This window comes from Danio rerio, chromosome 22 (genome assembly GCF_049306965.1).
Source record: "Danio rerio strain Tuebingen ecotype United States chromosome 22, GRCz12tu, whole genome shotgun sequence".
NCBI classification, from domain to species: domain Eukaryota; kingdom Metazoa; phylum Chordata; class Actinopteri; order Cypriniformes; family Danionidae; genus Danio; species Danio rerio.
In genome coordinates this window covers 13,925,215-13,942,500 of record NC_133197.1, presented here as the reverse complement: position 1 = coordinate 13,942,500, position 17,286 = coordinate 13,925,215, and the positions used below count along the sequence as shown (strand labels likewise).

Genomic DNA, 17,286 nt, shown 5'->3' with positions numbered 1-17,286 from the left:
CAATTATGCCGGCAAACTGTTGTATAAACGCAATATCACACTCGTAGCAGTGCGATATGGCTGTATATCGGCACTGGTGGGCGCACTGCTACTCGTGTGATATTGCTCATATATATATATATATATATATATATATATATATATATATATATATATATATATATATATATATATATATATATATATATATATATATATATATATATAATATATGATTTTTCTTATATAAATATAAGAAATATGTACTTATGCAGCAGCAAAAACAATCAAATCAAGAAAATAAAGTTTCACTTTTGAATGAAAAAGTTTTGAAACTCATAGTATAGCATGGATTAGAAGTAATAGTCAATAGACAATAGACTGTGTGATATCTCATTTACATGCAAACGCAGGAAATCCCAGACACGCTCACTGTGAAATGTATACAGTTCAAGTTTAAGACAGGCAGATTTTCAATTTCTCTGCAAAATTGCCTGAAAAGTAAATACGGATCTCATCCAAGCGACTGATATTTTTTTTCTGCAAAAGGATTTTAAAGTGCTCGGTCTCCACAGACCATCGGTCTGTCAGTGCAGCAGATGTTGTCATTGTTGCATTGTGAGACAGTTTGAATGAGCAAGTGTTTTGTGATGGCTAAATTAATCAAGATTTGTAATATTTTGTTGTAGTCTCCTGACAAATTGCCACTAATATCCTCACAGCCAGGTGGTAGGGAAACGGGATCTTTTACTAACTAATGTGCATTTAGTTTATGATTGAAGTTGTATCAAACGCTAGATTAAATGATGTAATTCTCCTTTACATTCGTGAAAAGGAAGTGGAACTTTATATGTGTGTGAGTGTGTATAAAATATAAATGTAAATGTAAATAAAAAGGATTTTTAATATGGTACATGGAAAAAAAATCTGTAATATATTGTACTTTGACAATAAACACCTACCATTCATATTTAAAGGTCAGTTTAAATGTATTTGTAGTTTTCTTTAATATCTATAATTGGATATGAAATAATTTGGATGATTTTTGTTTGACCCCCACAGATGGTTTTTGCCTCAGGTGCGTTTGTGAGAGCAGACGTCAGCGATTGGGGAATGAGTCTGTCCGTCAGGGCTCCAAGTCAGGACTTTAATGCCACCAGAGGCCTGTGCGGGTTATTTGACCGGAACAGCCACAATGACCTCCATCATCCTGCAGGCACAAGCTCTCGTGACAAAGACCTAGTGGAATTCATTGAAGGCTGGAGGTGAGAGATGTTTTTTTTCAACCTCCAAATAGTCTATATTTTCACTAGAAGCAATATATGGTACATAATTGATCTGTTGAGTTCAGGTCGGGTAATAAATCTCGTCAGAACTAGAACTGTCTTGAAGGGGCCACTAAGGTCCTTGAAGGTATACCTGCGGATTTAAGTGATGTCAGAAATTTGAAGCTGTAAGAACTATGAAAGATTTAGAAGACATAAATATACGCAGATATATGTACAGAAAGTTTCCAAGCTCAAAAAAACTTTCCAAAGATGTCAAACAAGCTGTAGTAGTTAGGAGACTTGTTACACCGGCTCAGTTTCAGCTGAGAGTTTGCATCACCATTTAACCTTGATTTGCTCGTTTTAATGTCAAATATAATTAAAGCTGGGGAAAATCTCTAATCTAATGGGCTAACCTTTCTCGAACTCTAAATCCTCTCTTGACGCAGTGCTTGAGGGCTTAATTCAAAGGCTGATTTGAGACAGTCATATTTTTGTTTTATTTCTCCGTGTCAGGATCGCGCCTGGGGAGAGCCTGTTTGACAGCACGCCACCTGCCGTGGATGAGGAGATAAAGTGGAATTTCTGTGCTTGTCAAAAGGGATACAGCCTGTCCCTCCATTCAACACGCGCCTCAGAAGGCCTATTAAACCCACCTCCTGTCTCTCGCTGCCTATCTTACGACAACACAGATTACACGTCCCTGTTCCCCTTCAAAGACGCCACTGCTGAGTATGCTGTTAAACCCTTCTCCACCCGTAACGTCCAGAAGCGGGAGGCTTTGGCTAAAGCATCAGAGTTAACCAAGATGAAAGGTGCTAAACTGAAGTCTCAGTTGTCCAGTGGTTTGGCAGACAACTCTCTCTCTGTCAGGGAATTGGAATTGGACTCATTATTTAAAGTTCACAATCCTCACTTGAATGAATCTAAGGTACCCTCACCAAGGCTAAAGAGACAAACCCTTGACTTTCAGCCTGTTTACACCTTCCAGGCTCTAAGCCAGACTGACCTCGAAAGTTTCGCCTACTTCTTTCCAGATGACCACCGCTCTTCCAGCCGTCCAGCTGCCCACCCTTCCTGGCCGACACCTAGCGGTCTCACTTCTGCCAAAGCTTTGGAGGTCTGCCAATCGACCTTGGCCAACTCAACCGTGGGCACGGTATGTAAGAGTCTGCTGGGTCGGCGCCTGGAAGAAGCTGTGGATCTCTGCATCCTGGATCTTCAGTTGAAAGATGATTTGGCTTGGGAGGACGCACTCGTGCCCTTCCTGGAAAACGAATGTGAGCGAAAATGGCTGGAGAACCGGAGCCAGAGTTCTCAAGAAGCTTCCAAATCTTTGGCAGATATTGCAATGGCCCTGCGTTGTCCGAACTTTTGTAATGGGAACGGGCAATGTGTAGAGTGGGGATGTCAGTGTTATCCAGGCTACAGCTTTTACGACTGCAGTCTCACAATCAGTAAGTGATTTTTTGATATCTATCCATCTGTTGCTTCAAATGTAATTGCCCTAGATTATCAGACACCCCTCTTGGCAAAATGTATGGTAAAAATGTGATCATTAAGCATCCATATGGGTACTACAACATGTTTTTTGTATGACATGCCTGCAGGGGGTTGTGAAATTTAAGGTAGGGACCGCAGTTGAGGATCAAAGTTGTCTTTGAGGTTTTGTTTTGGTGGCCTGGGGAAATCTACATATGTTCTCACTCTCACTGGACATGGAAGAGTCTTTTAAAGGATTTGTGGTCTAAATGGGGTTTAATTGATCAGAGGTTGTTTATTCATATCTCAGTTGACTTGGTTGTTTTTGCTTCTCTTAAGCATTTACTGTTAAGTTTCTCATGACATGAGAAACTATTGAGATGCGTGTTGACAAACTGGTAAAATAGAGTGCTAAAACATGCTTTGTGTGACATGCCATACCTGTAAGGTTGTAATATCTGAGTTGGGACTGCTATTGTGCATCAAAGTTATCTTTGAGGTTTTGTTCAAGAGGCCTTGGGGAAATCTACATATGTTCTCACTCTTACTGGACTTGATGGATTTTTCCTAAAGGATATGTATTGGTATTCAATTCAATTCAGCATCAACTTTAAGGTGTTTCTCCTGCTTTGGCCTAATAGTTAGAGAGATAGACTTGTGATCCAAAGGTTGCAGGTTCAAGTCCCAGGACCGGTGGGGGTTGTAGGTGGGCTGAGTGAATAACCAGCACTCTCTTCCGCTCTCAGTACTGTACCATTGTTGAGGTGAGTCCTTAGAGAAAGGCACCAAAACCCCAACTGCACCCCAGGCAGTGGTGTGTATGTGAGTTGCTGTGGTTAAAAGCATCTGCTAAGTACTAAATATAATTGTAATGTAATTTGTCTTAGATAATTTGGTCTCTAGATTGGAGACTTTAGAATCTGGTTAGATCTGGCCACAGTTTGTGAGACTCTAACTTTAGTGTAAACTTGGGAGGAGACTCTGATAAGATCATTAGGGCCATTATCTCTCTGCATCTCTCGGAAGAAGTTTCCTTTAGCAAATCCTTCCAATTTCACATCTTGTTCCTGCAGATAAAGTAGGTGGAATGTCTCCAGAATTCTTACAGAAAGTGGTTAACAAATGATACTCTATAGTACATAAGCGAAACAAAATCAGCACACTGAAGAAATAGCAGCTGATTTATAGCAATTTATCATCGCATTTAGAAGCATTGTTTTTTTAAGTAGACAACTATCTAGTGTCCTGTGATGTGTCCTGTTGGATATCTGTGGGTCAATCCTTTCACTGCTCTTTTGGCCAAATGTGTGTAATTAAAATCTTTTGCACTGGCACAAGTACAGTCTTCACTACAGCTGCTATTACCAGATGGTGGCCAAGTTGCCAGAGCATTTCTATGGCATTAGATGATTTTGTTTTTCCTGAGCCAACGCTTTTCATCAAGCATGTATGTGTCTTGTTGTTTGTTTTCAGTTCCTTTTAATTATATTTGCTTTGGATGCTGTTGTTCTGCATTCTTTGTATTTACACTGTGCAAAAGAAATAATTTCCTTCTCCCCCAAGCAGGTCTTCAAAAGAATCCGCAGATGGCGCACATTTGTGCGAGTGTGTTTTTTATTGATTATATGAATTATTTGAATTGTTGTATGGAACTTCTTTCGAAGCGGCAAAGTCACTGAGCATGTTTATCTTCTGATTGTTTTTGGCAATAGCGGCAAGGCTCAGAAGTGCCTTTATCTTTCCTAGCCAACCTTCATATAAATGAGATATTGTTATGCAGGTATGCTAACGCCTGGCTCAGCGCCAGGCGCCCATACTGGCTCACTGATTAACATTGGGATCTTCACTAAGCCTTTATCTCCCTCGACGTTTTTTTGCATGTTCCCTGGGGCTGCCTCAGTGACGAAATGGGAGTTTTAACACAAATTAGCAAGCAGATTAGGTCCGCTAGAGAGGGCTGTTTATCACAGACTGACGTTTTTTAACCTCTCGGAGAGCGGGCTCTGATTTATGGTAACCACGCAAGGATCAACGTGCAAGGTAGCACAGGGAGGACGGCTAGATAAATCTGCTTAATTGCCCAACTGATCATCGGATGATGCCTCTTCCACATCTGGGAACGCCATCCATTAGTTTCGTTTTTTTTTTTTTTTTTCCAGAAGCCTATGACACATTTATGCTTAATCGTTTTGGGTTGACTTTATTTGCACTTCATCCTATCAAATGGGGATATTTGCTGAAATACAATTTGGGTTTGTGCTCAGATTTTTGCCTTGTGATTTGTAGTATGCCAACATATTACTCTTATTTCTGCTACATCAACCAGAGTATAGAGTATTCGGGAGAGCATATAAGGGTGCTTTCACACCTGCCTTATTTAGTTCGATTGAATCGCACTAGAGTTCGTTTCCTTTTTTGGTATGGTTCGTTTGGGCAGGTGAGAATGCAGCAATCGTACTTGAGTGCGCACCAAAAGAGGACCAAATAAGCGTACCGAGACCTGCTTGAAGAGGTGGTCTCGGTATGCTTTCAAACGAACCCTGGAGCGGTTCGTTTGTGGTGAGAATATGATCCGTACTAAAACAGGTCCAAACGCAAAAAGTACTGCGCGTTTTGGACTAATTTAGCTGCCGTAGGCCGATGCACTGTGCATTATGGGATATGGAGGAAAAATATTTGTTGACAGCGCTTTACCAACAGAGAGAGAGAGGGGAAAACATTACCTGATGGATCGTTGGTAATATTTACGCAAGATGACAATGTCACAGTTTAGCTAAATTAATTCACGTCTCCTTCTGAAGTAACTAACGATGCATTAAACACTGTTTTCCAGCCGCGGCCGCGCTTCATTTTCGTAATGTATAGTCTGTCTAAAGCAGGGATACAATCAGCCAGCGCAGTTGTCCATCCAGAGTAAAAGGTTTTGTTTAACTGCTGGGAAGTCACTGGCATTTTCCCGCACGTGAATTCTGACATATCAATAAGCAGTTGAGGAAATATGTTCAACAACATCTGGCCAATGAGAGATGTGGATTTTGTCAGATGACTGCATTTTGGTATGTTTAAACTGGTTCAGACCAAAGCCAGCATGTGGTGTGAAAACGACCCAAAGACGGCAGAAGATGCAACAATGTATCATTTATTACCCTTGGTCCGGACCAAATGAAGCGAACTACAGATGTGAAAGCACCCTAAGTCTCACAAAGGATTGTGGTCGGCATGACCTACCTTTTTGGATTGATGATTGTACACAAACATGTCCATTGCTCATTATTTGATTAAACAACCAAACTTCTAGGATATGTTAAATAAACTGTTTTTATAGCTTCATCCAGTCAAATGGGGATTTTTGTTGGGCTGCACTTTGTTTGTGCTCACATTTGGTCCAATGATTTATAGCATGCTAATATACTACCCTCTTTTTGTCTGTAACATGCTAGCCAAGGGGGAGCACAGCAAATCCCATAATGCATTGTCCTTATTGTGACCTTACCTTTTTAGATTGATGAATGAACCGCCATTGTGCATTTCTCATTAAATGATTGGACAGCCGAAATTTAAGACTACAATTAATCTACACAGGTTTAATTAAAAAACATTTGCTAAATGTTTTATGCATTTTAGCTGTACATTTATGTGAAAAGCACGCGTGCTTCTGTATTACATGTTCAGTCTAAAGTCATCCACAATTATTCATTCATTCATTCATTCATTTTCTTGTCGGCTTAGACCCTTTATTAATCCGGGGTCGCCACAACGGAATGAACCGCCAATTTATCCAGCAAGTTTTAAGCAGCGGATGCCCTTCCAACCGCAACCCATCTCTGGGAAACATAGGAGTGAGATATAGGCTTATTTTACAACTCTCTTAAGAATAAACAGTTACCATTTCAATCCATTCAGCTAACCTCTTGGTCTGGTGGGAGCACTTTTAGCTTAGCTTAGCATTAATCATGGAATCAGATTAGACCATTAGCATCTCATTTAAAATAAAAAAAAAGAAAATGTTTTAATAATTCATTCATTCATTTTCTTGTCTGCTTAGTCCCTTTATTAATCTGGGGTCGCCACAGCGGAATGAACCCCCAACTTATCCAGCTAGTTTTTACGCAGCGGATGCCCTTCCAGCCGCAACCCATCTCTAGGAAACATTCACATACACTAATTCACACACACACTCATACACTACGGACAATTTAGCATATCCAATTCACCTATACCGCATATCTTTGGACTGTGGGGGAAACCGGAGCACCCGGAGGAAACCCACGCGAACGCAGGGAGAACATGCAAACTCCACACAGAAACGCCAACTGAGCCGAGGTTCGAACCAGCGTCCCAACGACCTTCTTGCTGTGAGGCGACAGCACTACCTACTGCACCACTGCTTCGCCATCCACAATTATGTGATGCTAAAATACAATTATATATGAATAATTTTGGAAGAAGCTGAGCCGAAAGGCAAAGCTCTCGATTCACCGGTCATCTATTCATCTATGTTTCTACTCTCACCTATGGAAAGGACAAGATTTTGGATAGAAGTGGCCGAAATGAGTTTCCTTCGCAGGGTGGCAGGGCACACCTTCATAGATAGGGTGAAGAGCTCGGAGTAGGGCTGCTGTTCTTCCACAGAAAAGTCCACAGAGAAATCAGCTGAGGTGGCTTGGGCATCTGTTTTGGATGCCTTTTGGACACCTACCTAGTGAGGTGTTCCAGGCATGTCCCACCGGGAGGAGGCCTTGGTGAAGACCAAGGACACGTTGGAGGGACTATGTCTCTCAGCTGACCTGGGAACACCTTAGGATCCCCCTGGAGGAGCTGGAGGAAGTGTCTGGGGAGAGGGAAGCCTCGGGTTCTCTCCTAAGACTGCTGCCCCTGTGACCCAGCCCTGGAAAAGCGGACAAAATTGAATGAATGACTTTAAGCTTTATAAAAAGCTAAATAACACCATAAAGGTTTGAAAATACACTAGTACAAGCAAATAATGACAATTATGCTTATAGTATAAGAATGGTGTATACTGCGTACATTTTTAGGGTGTGTGTTCATTAGATTCACCTTGAACTTGATAAATTGGGTGAAAAAAACTAAAAGGATTCAATTTCATTTTCTCACAGACTATAAAACTGCTTCCTCTTAGTCTGGCGGTACATTTTATGCTATTACTGCCAATGTGAAGGATGTTCTGGAAATCATTTGCGGCTCTCAATGAGACTGGAAATATGAAAAATAAAGAGGAGTAGAGTGAAAATCAAGTCTATAGAACAAGCAATCAGAGCAGATTCAACACCTGTGCATATCTGGGTTTCTTTCAATCGTGGAACAATCCGGAAAACCTTACTTTCTGTCTTCTTTCGGTTGTGATATTCAGCCATAAGGCAGGGGTCACACTTTGTAGAAAGGACTCCGCTTAGATTCATCTCTGACTCATTTTTATTTTTATTATTTATTTATTTTGTTCACAGCAGGTTGAGTGAGTCATCTGATCGCTCCTCATTTATCATTTCTCTTCAAACACAAAGCACAAGCGTTCGCCCTTGTGGCAGAGATTAAAAACTCCTGAATATCTCTCACGCTCCCTTCCAGGCCGGTCAGGGACAATGTGTGAATGTGTGTGTGTCTGTGTTTGTGTGTGTACACTGCGTCAGTGCTGGAGGCTTGTCTGGTTCAGATCTGCATTTTTGGAGCTTTGTTACAGAGTGAATCAAAGGAAAAGGCTGAAAATCACCTTTCTGACTTTGCTGAGCTGGAAATTTAGCAAGGTTGTCCACTATTAAGGATAATGCATTTTTTTGTTTGTTTGTTTGTTTGTTTGTTTGTTTGTTTGTTTGTTTGTTTGTTTTTGCTGCTGTTGTTCTTGTTTTTAATGTCTTTGCAGTTTCTAATGGTTCTTGGTTCAACTGTCAATGATATTTAAATTTTTTTTTTAATTATATATCATTCTTATTGTGTATAGACTCTCATATTCACACGTATCATTCTATGGCCTGTATGTTAACAGGAATTACACAATGATTTTAAAAGTTTTATTGGATAATAATGCATTTATTTTCTTTATTTTTTTATCAAGGATTAAGCCTAAAAATGTTTATGGTAGGTTATAAATTTGTTCGTAGAGGTACTAAACAAATACACATAACTATTATACATAAAATAATATCTTTATTTTCTAATGTTTACTTTGTGATTTCATTTGTTATTACATATTTAGAAAAGTTGTATATATACACACTACCTGACAAAAGTTTTTTCGCCTATTCAAGTGTTAGGAACAACAAATAATAACTTGACTTCTAGTTAATTTTATATAAAAGGCAAAAGCCTCTAGATCACTCTTATTTTACCAAAATAAAATATGATCATGCCTTGATTTTTAATTATTTAATTTGCTTAGACAAAAGGTCTGACTTTGCTTAGACAAAAGTCTAAGTCACTTAACAGAAATAATGGCAAGTACAGAATATAAAGTCATAGTGCAGTGGTAAACGAATTAATATTGTGTATGACTCCTGTAAGCTTGGAGGACTGCATCCATATATCTCTGCAATGACTCAAATAACTTATTAATAAAGTCATCTGCAATGGCAAAGAAAGCATTCTTGCAGGACTCCCAGAGCTCATAAAGAATCTTTGGGTTCATCTTCAGTGCCTCCTCCATTTTACCTCAGATATGCTCAAGTCTGGTGACTGGGCTGGCCATTTCTGGAGCACTTTGACCTTCTTTGTTTTCAGGAGCTTTAATGTAGAGGCTGAAGTATGAGTAGGAGCGCTATCCTGCCAAAGGATTTGCCCTCTCCTGTGGCTTGTAATGTAATGGGCAGCACAAATGTCTTGATATCTCATGCTGTTGATGTTGCCATCCACTACAGATCTCTTGCAAGCCCCTACATTGAATGTAACCCCAAACCATGATTTTTCCTTCACCAAACCTGACTGATTTCTATGAGAATCTTGGGTCCATGCGGCTTCCATTAAGTCTTCTGCAGTATGACTGGGATACAGTTCAACAGATGATTCATCAGAAAAATTTACCTTCTGCCACTTTTTTCAAATGATCAACTAGAAGTCAAGTTATTAATTCTTGCTCTTACAACTGGGATTGCAAGATAATGCATCATCTTCAGTTTTAATAGTTTCAGAATTATACATTTTAGAAATTATTTACTTCAATTGGCTGTGTGCAGATATTTCCATAAAAACTTGCCAATGTGCACGCACTATATGTTTTATTACTGTTTTAAAATATTAAGTTATTTTTTATATCAAAATTTGATATCTACATTACATGACTCACACAAATCTTTTAATATTCTCTCTGATCCTAGTATATATCTTCTAAACAGCATCAAGGGGGTGATTTTGTTTTTCTAATTATTAAATTATCATTCATACCAAGTGCAAAATTCCACAAAATGAGACCATCTGGAGAAAGTTCTTTGATGAGGCTAAAATGCATTAACACTCACTCTGTACTTAATTGTTCTCCTCCGAGGACCGTTTTCTCTGATATCTTTTCTTTCCTTCTCCCTCCTCCTCTTTTTGTTTTTTTGTAGATACACACTTTTGCCTTAGTTTAGAAAACTGTCCCAGCACATCCACATTGCTTTGCGTCTCGGATATGTGATTTAAATAGTCTTCCACCCTGCGGAAGGTTACGCTCTGGTAATAAAAACACTGATTTGAAATGAGCCAAGATGGGAGCGATAATGGCATTAATCAAGCGTAATGCTCCCGCGCTACAGTCATTTCTGGAGTCGCTGGAACTATATTAAATGCTGTGTTTTATAAGGCCTGAGAGAGGTGGAAACAAGCTTGTATTTACTCGTTTGCATTATTCAAGAGCCTCGGTTATGGAGAACGTTGTATTTCCAGGCTCTAATTATGCCGTAATGTTTGCCTTATGAATCCTTTGCCTATTTTAATGCAGACTGGCAAGGTCAGATTCCGGCAGTCTGAATCTTGTATAGCTTAAAGCCGGGATTGTGTTGTTTTGTTTGTTTTTTTAGTGTCAATGCATCTTGAAATGACTTTGGTTTGTCTCTATCTTTTCCATTTGAGTCTCGTAAACTTTATTCACCGTTGGTTTTTTGCGAAGGACGAGGCTTTTTCAACATTATTAAATACTGCACTTGAATTTACAATGGAGTTTCTGGGTTTAACAAGACTCCTGTAGTGCCATTTCCATGAATCAAGAATGAGTTGACTGCAGTCCGTCAGTTTTTTTTTGTTTGTTTTTTTTTTTTGTGGACTTGTTTGTCTCTGTGGGTGTTTTGTGAGGATGTTGAGTTGAATGTCAAAGCAGTGCATTGGTTTTGACCTTGTGATCCTGATCAAAACTACTGTATTACTTCAAAAATGCATGAGTGTGTGCATTTATATGAGGTTGCTAGCCATGTCCACTCACAGACTCCACCCCATTGATAGACCACGCCTCATAGAGGCAACCAATCAGCCCCTCCAGGATTTCATTAAAAAAAAAAAAATAACGAATTTCACAATTAAAATGACTTACTTTGCATCAAGTTTTTGCAGATTTTGCTTTTATTTTATTGTTTTGGTATGAAATATACACAAAAATACACTTCTTAAATTATCATAAAACTATGAGACCCAGAGAAACATTGATCTCTGTAATTTATATAAACAAAACACTAAGAGAAACAGAGAGAAAGTAGTATTTACTCCTTAGGTCTGCTGTATCATATTTAAGAATTTTACCACTTGTTTGAAAATAAATAATGAAGTTGTCCATTTTGTAATTGTTTGAAAATAAATAATAAAGTTGTCCATATTGTAATTGCTTGAAAACAATTAATAAAGTCGTCCATTTTGTAATTGTTTGAAAAAAAATGCCATGTCGTCCGTCCATTTTGAAATTGTTTGAAAATAAATAATAAAGTCATCCATTTTGTAATTGTTTGAAAATAAATGCCAAATCGTCCATTTTGTAATTGTTTGAAAACTAATAATAGTCATCCATTTTGTAATTGTTTGAAAATAAATGCCATGTCATCCATTTTGTAATTGTATGAAAATATGTAATAAAGTCTTCCATTTTGTAATTATTGTTAATAAATGCCAAGTCGTCCATTTTGTAATTGTTTGAAAATAAATAATAAAGTTGTTCATTGTGTAATTGTTTGAAATTAAATGCTAGTGTTGCGATCAAACTAGACTTTGAACATGCAAAATTCTGTTGTATGGTGCTGCGAAAAGGGGCGGGATTAAGCAAGATAATTAGACGAGATGATAGATGAAACAAGATGATTTAAAAAAGCGAGCAATGGTCAATATTTTAAATTTCAGTTCACTGAGGTCATGTTTTGATCTTCGATTGGTCTCACGCAGTTTCGTGATCAGTTTTGCAGATCAGAGCTCACCAAGCTTGAACTTTCCAACACAGTGAACTGCGAAACTTGTCGCATGAGCTTGCGCTTCCAGTGAGTCGCATTCGCATGCGTATGAATGGAAATCTATTAATCTATGTAATTGTTTGAAAATAAATGCTGAATCATCTATTTTGCAATTGTTAGAAAATAAATGTTAAGTTGTCCATTTTGTAATTGCTTGAAAATAAATGGCAAGTTGTCTGTTTTGTAATAGTTGGGAAATAAATAAGTCATCCGTTTTGTAATTGTTTAATAGATGCTTAGTCATCAGTTTTGTTTGAAAAAGACATACAAAGTTGTCTATTTTGTCATTTTTAACAAATAAATAATAAGTCGTCCAATTTGTAATTGTTTGAAAATAAATGCTAAGTTATTATAAAAAATCGTGAAATCTACAAACATTTGTACCATTTGCTTGAGTTTGCGTTAAATTTACCAATGATAGAATTCCTTGAGGGTCTGAGTAGTGCTGTTATTAATAATGCTTTTCTGAAGCTAAAGTTGAAATTTTGTTCTATAGTATGAATTTGTGTGTTTGTTTGTTTTTAGGTCAGCCAGTAGAAGTCACTGATCTGGAGAATGGCGGTTTGTGTGACGTCCGTGAGTTCGACTGTGACAGCGTGAGAGTTTTTGGACTGGGTTTCATCGACTCCTCCGACCTTGCTTGTCTTGTTATAAGACTGAAGGTGAGACTCAATAAAATGGATACATTTCATATTTATATATGTTAATAATAATGTAATGAATCCCTAAAATAATAATTATTTGGTAATTTATAAAAGGCAAGGCAAGTTTGTTGTTATAGCATATTTCATACAAAGTGGCAATTCAAAGTGCTTTACATAAACAGGAACTTACATTTACATAAGACAAGTAATTTTATAAGAAAATAAAAACAAAACAAATTAAAACCAGTAATAAAAATGATTAAAACAGATTAAAATGTGTTAAAACAGGTTATAAAAGATTGAAAGTAGATAAAGAATTACATAATAGTCTTATTTTGACATGCTTAATGTTGGAGCACAGAGTGGTATTTATATATATATATTATACATTTTTAATACATTTAAAAATTATAATTTAGTTTAAATATTTAATTTATACAGTTGAAGGCAAAAGTATTAGCCCTCCGGGGAAATTTTTAGCATTTTTTAAAAATATTTAGAAATAGATGTTTATTGGAACAAAGGAATTTTTGCAGTATTTTGTATAATATATTTTCTTCTGGAGAAAGTTTTTTTTTCTTTTTCTTTTGGTTTGGCTGCAATAAAAGCAATTAGCAAAAAGGTCTTTGAGTCATTTTAAAGGTCAATACTTTTAGCCCCCATAAGTTTGATTTTTTTAGAAGTCTTTTGTACTATTTTTAAAATAAAATAAAAAATGTAAAAGTGTAAATAGTTGTTAATTTATATATTCTTTGAAACATTTAATATATGAATGTATCCAAAATGTATTATCTAATATATTAACTATTAAATCGTAGTTATTTTTTAAATAATACAATACTAATATTAATATTATTAATATTAAACTAATATTATTAATTAACTAAATAAACTATAATAAACTATAATTTAATTATTAAAAAATATAATAATTTAGTTTATTAACATATTATATATAACATTTATAATTATAATAATTAACAATAATTATTATATAAAATATATTAAATATATAAAAAACTAAATTATTTTGTATTTCAGTAGGGTGTATATTGAAATAATTAAAAGAGTAATAATGTAAAAAATAGTCATATTCCATATGAATAAAAAAAGATGTAAGAATGTAATCTTTAGTTGCAACTTATTTCGATTTCCTTTTGGGTTTACTATAATAGCAGAGCTCACTTTGTACTCTTCTAGTCCAGCCTTCCTTAATATTTCATTAAAGAGCATTTATGATTTTTTCCCAGGCTTTTTTAATACCTGTTTGCCATCTGTTTGTATATTTAATTAGAAGAATGCGAGGATAGACATAAGGGACGTGTGATGAGATAAAGAAAGCAATAAACACAGTAATCAATCACACAGCAGAGCACATACCAAGAAAACAGCATGGTAAACAACATGCAAAACACACAAAATGTGCTGGTAATTATTGCCGGATTTTTGTCGACCGCTGGTTCTTTTATTAAAATGTCAGTTTTGCTTGAAAGTTTTAGTTTTGGAATTGATTGAATGATTTAAGATGTCTTCGTACTTATGAACTTATGAATTTATTAGGGTCTTCCCAGTTGTTTTAAATAAGCCAAAGGAACATATTTTATTCCCCTGATTATGATTATTAATTTTAAAATTAAAATTGTAATTTGGTTTTTCAGATACAGCTTTGGGACACAAAACATGACAGTTAGAAACCAGACATAATTCAACAGAAGAAGACTCTCTTTAAATTCACCAAGCAGCCTGACATGTAAATCTGTCTGCTTTCCTCTCATTTGAATTCTTGCTTGAATATTTCCGAAACGCCCCCTTCTTTTCCCGCCGTCTTCTCCCAGAAGGCATCTAGCTTGCTGTGTGGGGTCATTTCATTTGAGTAAATTGGTTTGACATTCATTATTCTTGCTGTTTCTGTTTCTCTTAAAGAAGGAAGGACCAGAGGTGAAGATTGCTCTAATTTACAGTTTTACCTCAAACAGACTGGAACAACTCTAGCTTATATGATGCATGCCTTAAAGTTTTAGCATAACTTCTGATAAACTCTTGTCGAATATAAAGAAAAAGTTTGACTTTCACTCGCTCTATTCAAGAACTACTAGGGTATGTTTACCTTTCATGATAAAAATATGACGGCAACGGTAAATTTTTCTTCATTTTCATCATATTTAATATATTCAAGTTTATTAGTTTTGTTAGAAGTGATTATTTTTAAAAAGTGTACTGTCTCTTTAGAAAGACAAAAAAGTTCCATATGGTTTTGTACTTTATCCTATTTTCATAAGAAAATGTTGTGTAAGAGTAAAAGTGGAGGAATTATCGCTGTTAATCTATTCTCAAAGTTGGGTTGGGAGCTGGGTGTGTTCTACGCAAGCTATGATGACTTTCACCTATATATTTTAGCGCGGATGTATACTTGACCGGTGAGCCGTCTGACAAAAAAGTGCCCTTCTGAAGCAAATCAGCAGGATGCCTGACTTTAACTGCAGTTTGGCAGTTTCACTTTAACTCACGAACATTTCATTCATGCCCGCTAACTGGGGTATTAGACACAAAGAGTAAGGACTGGTGAGAGTGTTGTGGAATTTAATAAAGCCCAAATGAAAAAAAAAAAAAAAAAAAAAAATCTGCATTTCGCGATGTGTGTGTGTGTGTGCGTCTGTGTGTCTGTGTGCGTGTGGTCCTTCATTGACAGCCGTGTGTTTGCTGTGTGGATCTTTTTGGAAAATATGGTGAAAAGTCCTACATGACGGTAATAGTTTGATTGCGGTGTTTACTTTAATAATGCTACTAATATTTGTGATGCATTTTGGAAACAGGAGATAAGCTCCTGGTCTAATGCGCCACCTGGCTTGAGAAACCCGTTCTCAAAGACTTATTTTTTGGGTAGCACACATATTCTGAATGCCTTCGGCAGAATTCAAACAAGTCATTTTAATCTAGATTAATCTAGATTAATTCCAAGATTAATCTAACTTTTAAAAATATTAATCTATGCCCACCTATAATATAAATAAACCAATCCAGCAGGCACAGAACGTCAATATGCCATCAGATTAACGTTGTATTCCAATGTTGTGGGGACGTTGCATTTTGTTTGGAAAGAAAATCGTGTTGATGTCAGTGTCCAACCTAAAATCAACCAAATATCAACGTCTAACAATGTTACAAGCTTGACGTTGTGTGGAAGTTACCACTACAACGTCTATCAGACTTTGGATTTTGGTTGCCATAACTGACGAATAAATGTCTGTATTTGACTTCAATATGACGTTGGTTTAAGATGTTGGCTCGATGTTGGATTGTGGTCACTTTCCAACACAACTTAAAATCAACTAAATATTAACATCTAATGATGTTAGATCTTGATGTTGTGTGGACGTTACGAAGTCTATCAGATGTTGAATTTTGGCTGCCATACCTGACAAATAAATGTCAGTATTTGACATCAATAGCTATGTTTCCATCCAAAAATGCGAATGAACTTTATGTGCAAAACTGGAATATCGCATAAAAGACGTGTAAATAAAGCAGAGTCAAAGTGAACAAAATCGTCACTTCCTGATTAACTGGCGCCAAATATCAACAGTAAAAACTTAATCTGCTGCAGTAGGAGAAGCTGCTTTAATCTTTTCTTGATTTAATAAATGACTTAAGCCTCAGAAAGCAATCCCGACACACAGTAAATGCACGGTAGCGTTTGAAGGTGTGAGATGCGGAGCACAGGCGCTCTGGATTCTGGAGGTCATTAATAAAATAATAACACTAATACTTAAACGGTAAGGCGTTTTAGAATGACCAAAACAACATTTCAGATGTTTTACAGTGTGCTCAGCCTGCTGGTTTGTCCACTTACACACATTTTCATCATCACATGATCTCCTATAACAAAACTTTTTTAATGCGCATACTGAAATTTGTGCGGTAAAAGTATTTCCATTATAGTTTATGCCCATCTTTTCTTATCAAATGAAAAGTTTATCCTACTCAGTTATGCACAAAAGTTTTTTTATGCGCATTTTCAAAATTTATGCACATCATGGCGTTTCCATCAACTGTTTTTTTTTATGCACATATGCAAATTGCACATAAAAATAGGTGGATGGAAACATAACTAATATGATGTTGGTTGAAGATGTTGGCTCAACGTTAGACTGTGGTCCCTTTGCAACACAACCTAGAATCAATCAAATCCCAATATCTAATGATGTTAGAGCTTGATGTTGTGTGGACGTTACCACCATGATGTCTATCAGACGTTTTAGTTGCATTACCTGACAAATAAATGTCAGTATTTGACATTAATATATTTAAGATGGTTTAAGATTTAAGATGTTGGCTCGACATTGGATTTTGGTCACTTTCCAACAAAACCTAAAATCCACCAAATATTAACGTCATTTGACTTTTTTATTGGAAATCAAAATAACTTAGACGCTGACTAGACATTGACTTTTGGTCACCTGATGTCATAACCTAAATCTAACCTAATATTAACATCTTACG

The 17,286-nt window shown here is 36.6% G+C and overlaps 1 protein-coding gene across 7 annotated transcripts in view; it reads left to right on the top strand.

Annotated features, from left to right (window-relative positions):
• si:ch211-246m6.5 overlaps window positions 1-17,286 on the top strand; it is a 133,452-nt gene that overhangs the window by 36,531 nt on the left and 79,635 nt on the right. For all 7 annotated transcript variants that reach the window (XR_012397812.1, XR_012397811.1, XR_012397813.1 and 4 more), the window contains exons 11-13: window positions 1,042-1,244; window positions 1,764-2,704; window positions 12,668-12,804. Coding sequence is in view for 1 of the 7 variants with exons in the window: in XM_009296212.4 (XP_009294487.1) it covers window positions 1,042-1,244; window positions 1,764-2,704; window positions 12,668-12,804 (1,281 nt within the window). In the remaining 6 variants the exon portion in view is untranslated. The remainder of the gene's footprint in view (window positions 1-1,041; window positions 1,245-1,763; window positions 2,705-12,667; window positions 12,805-17,286) is intronic.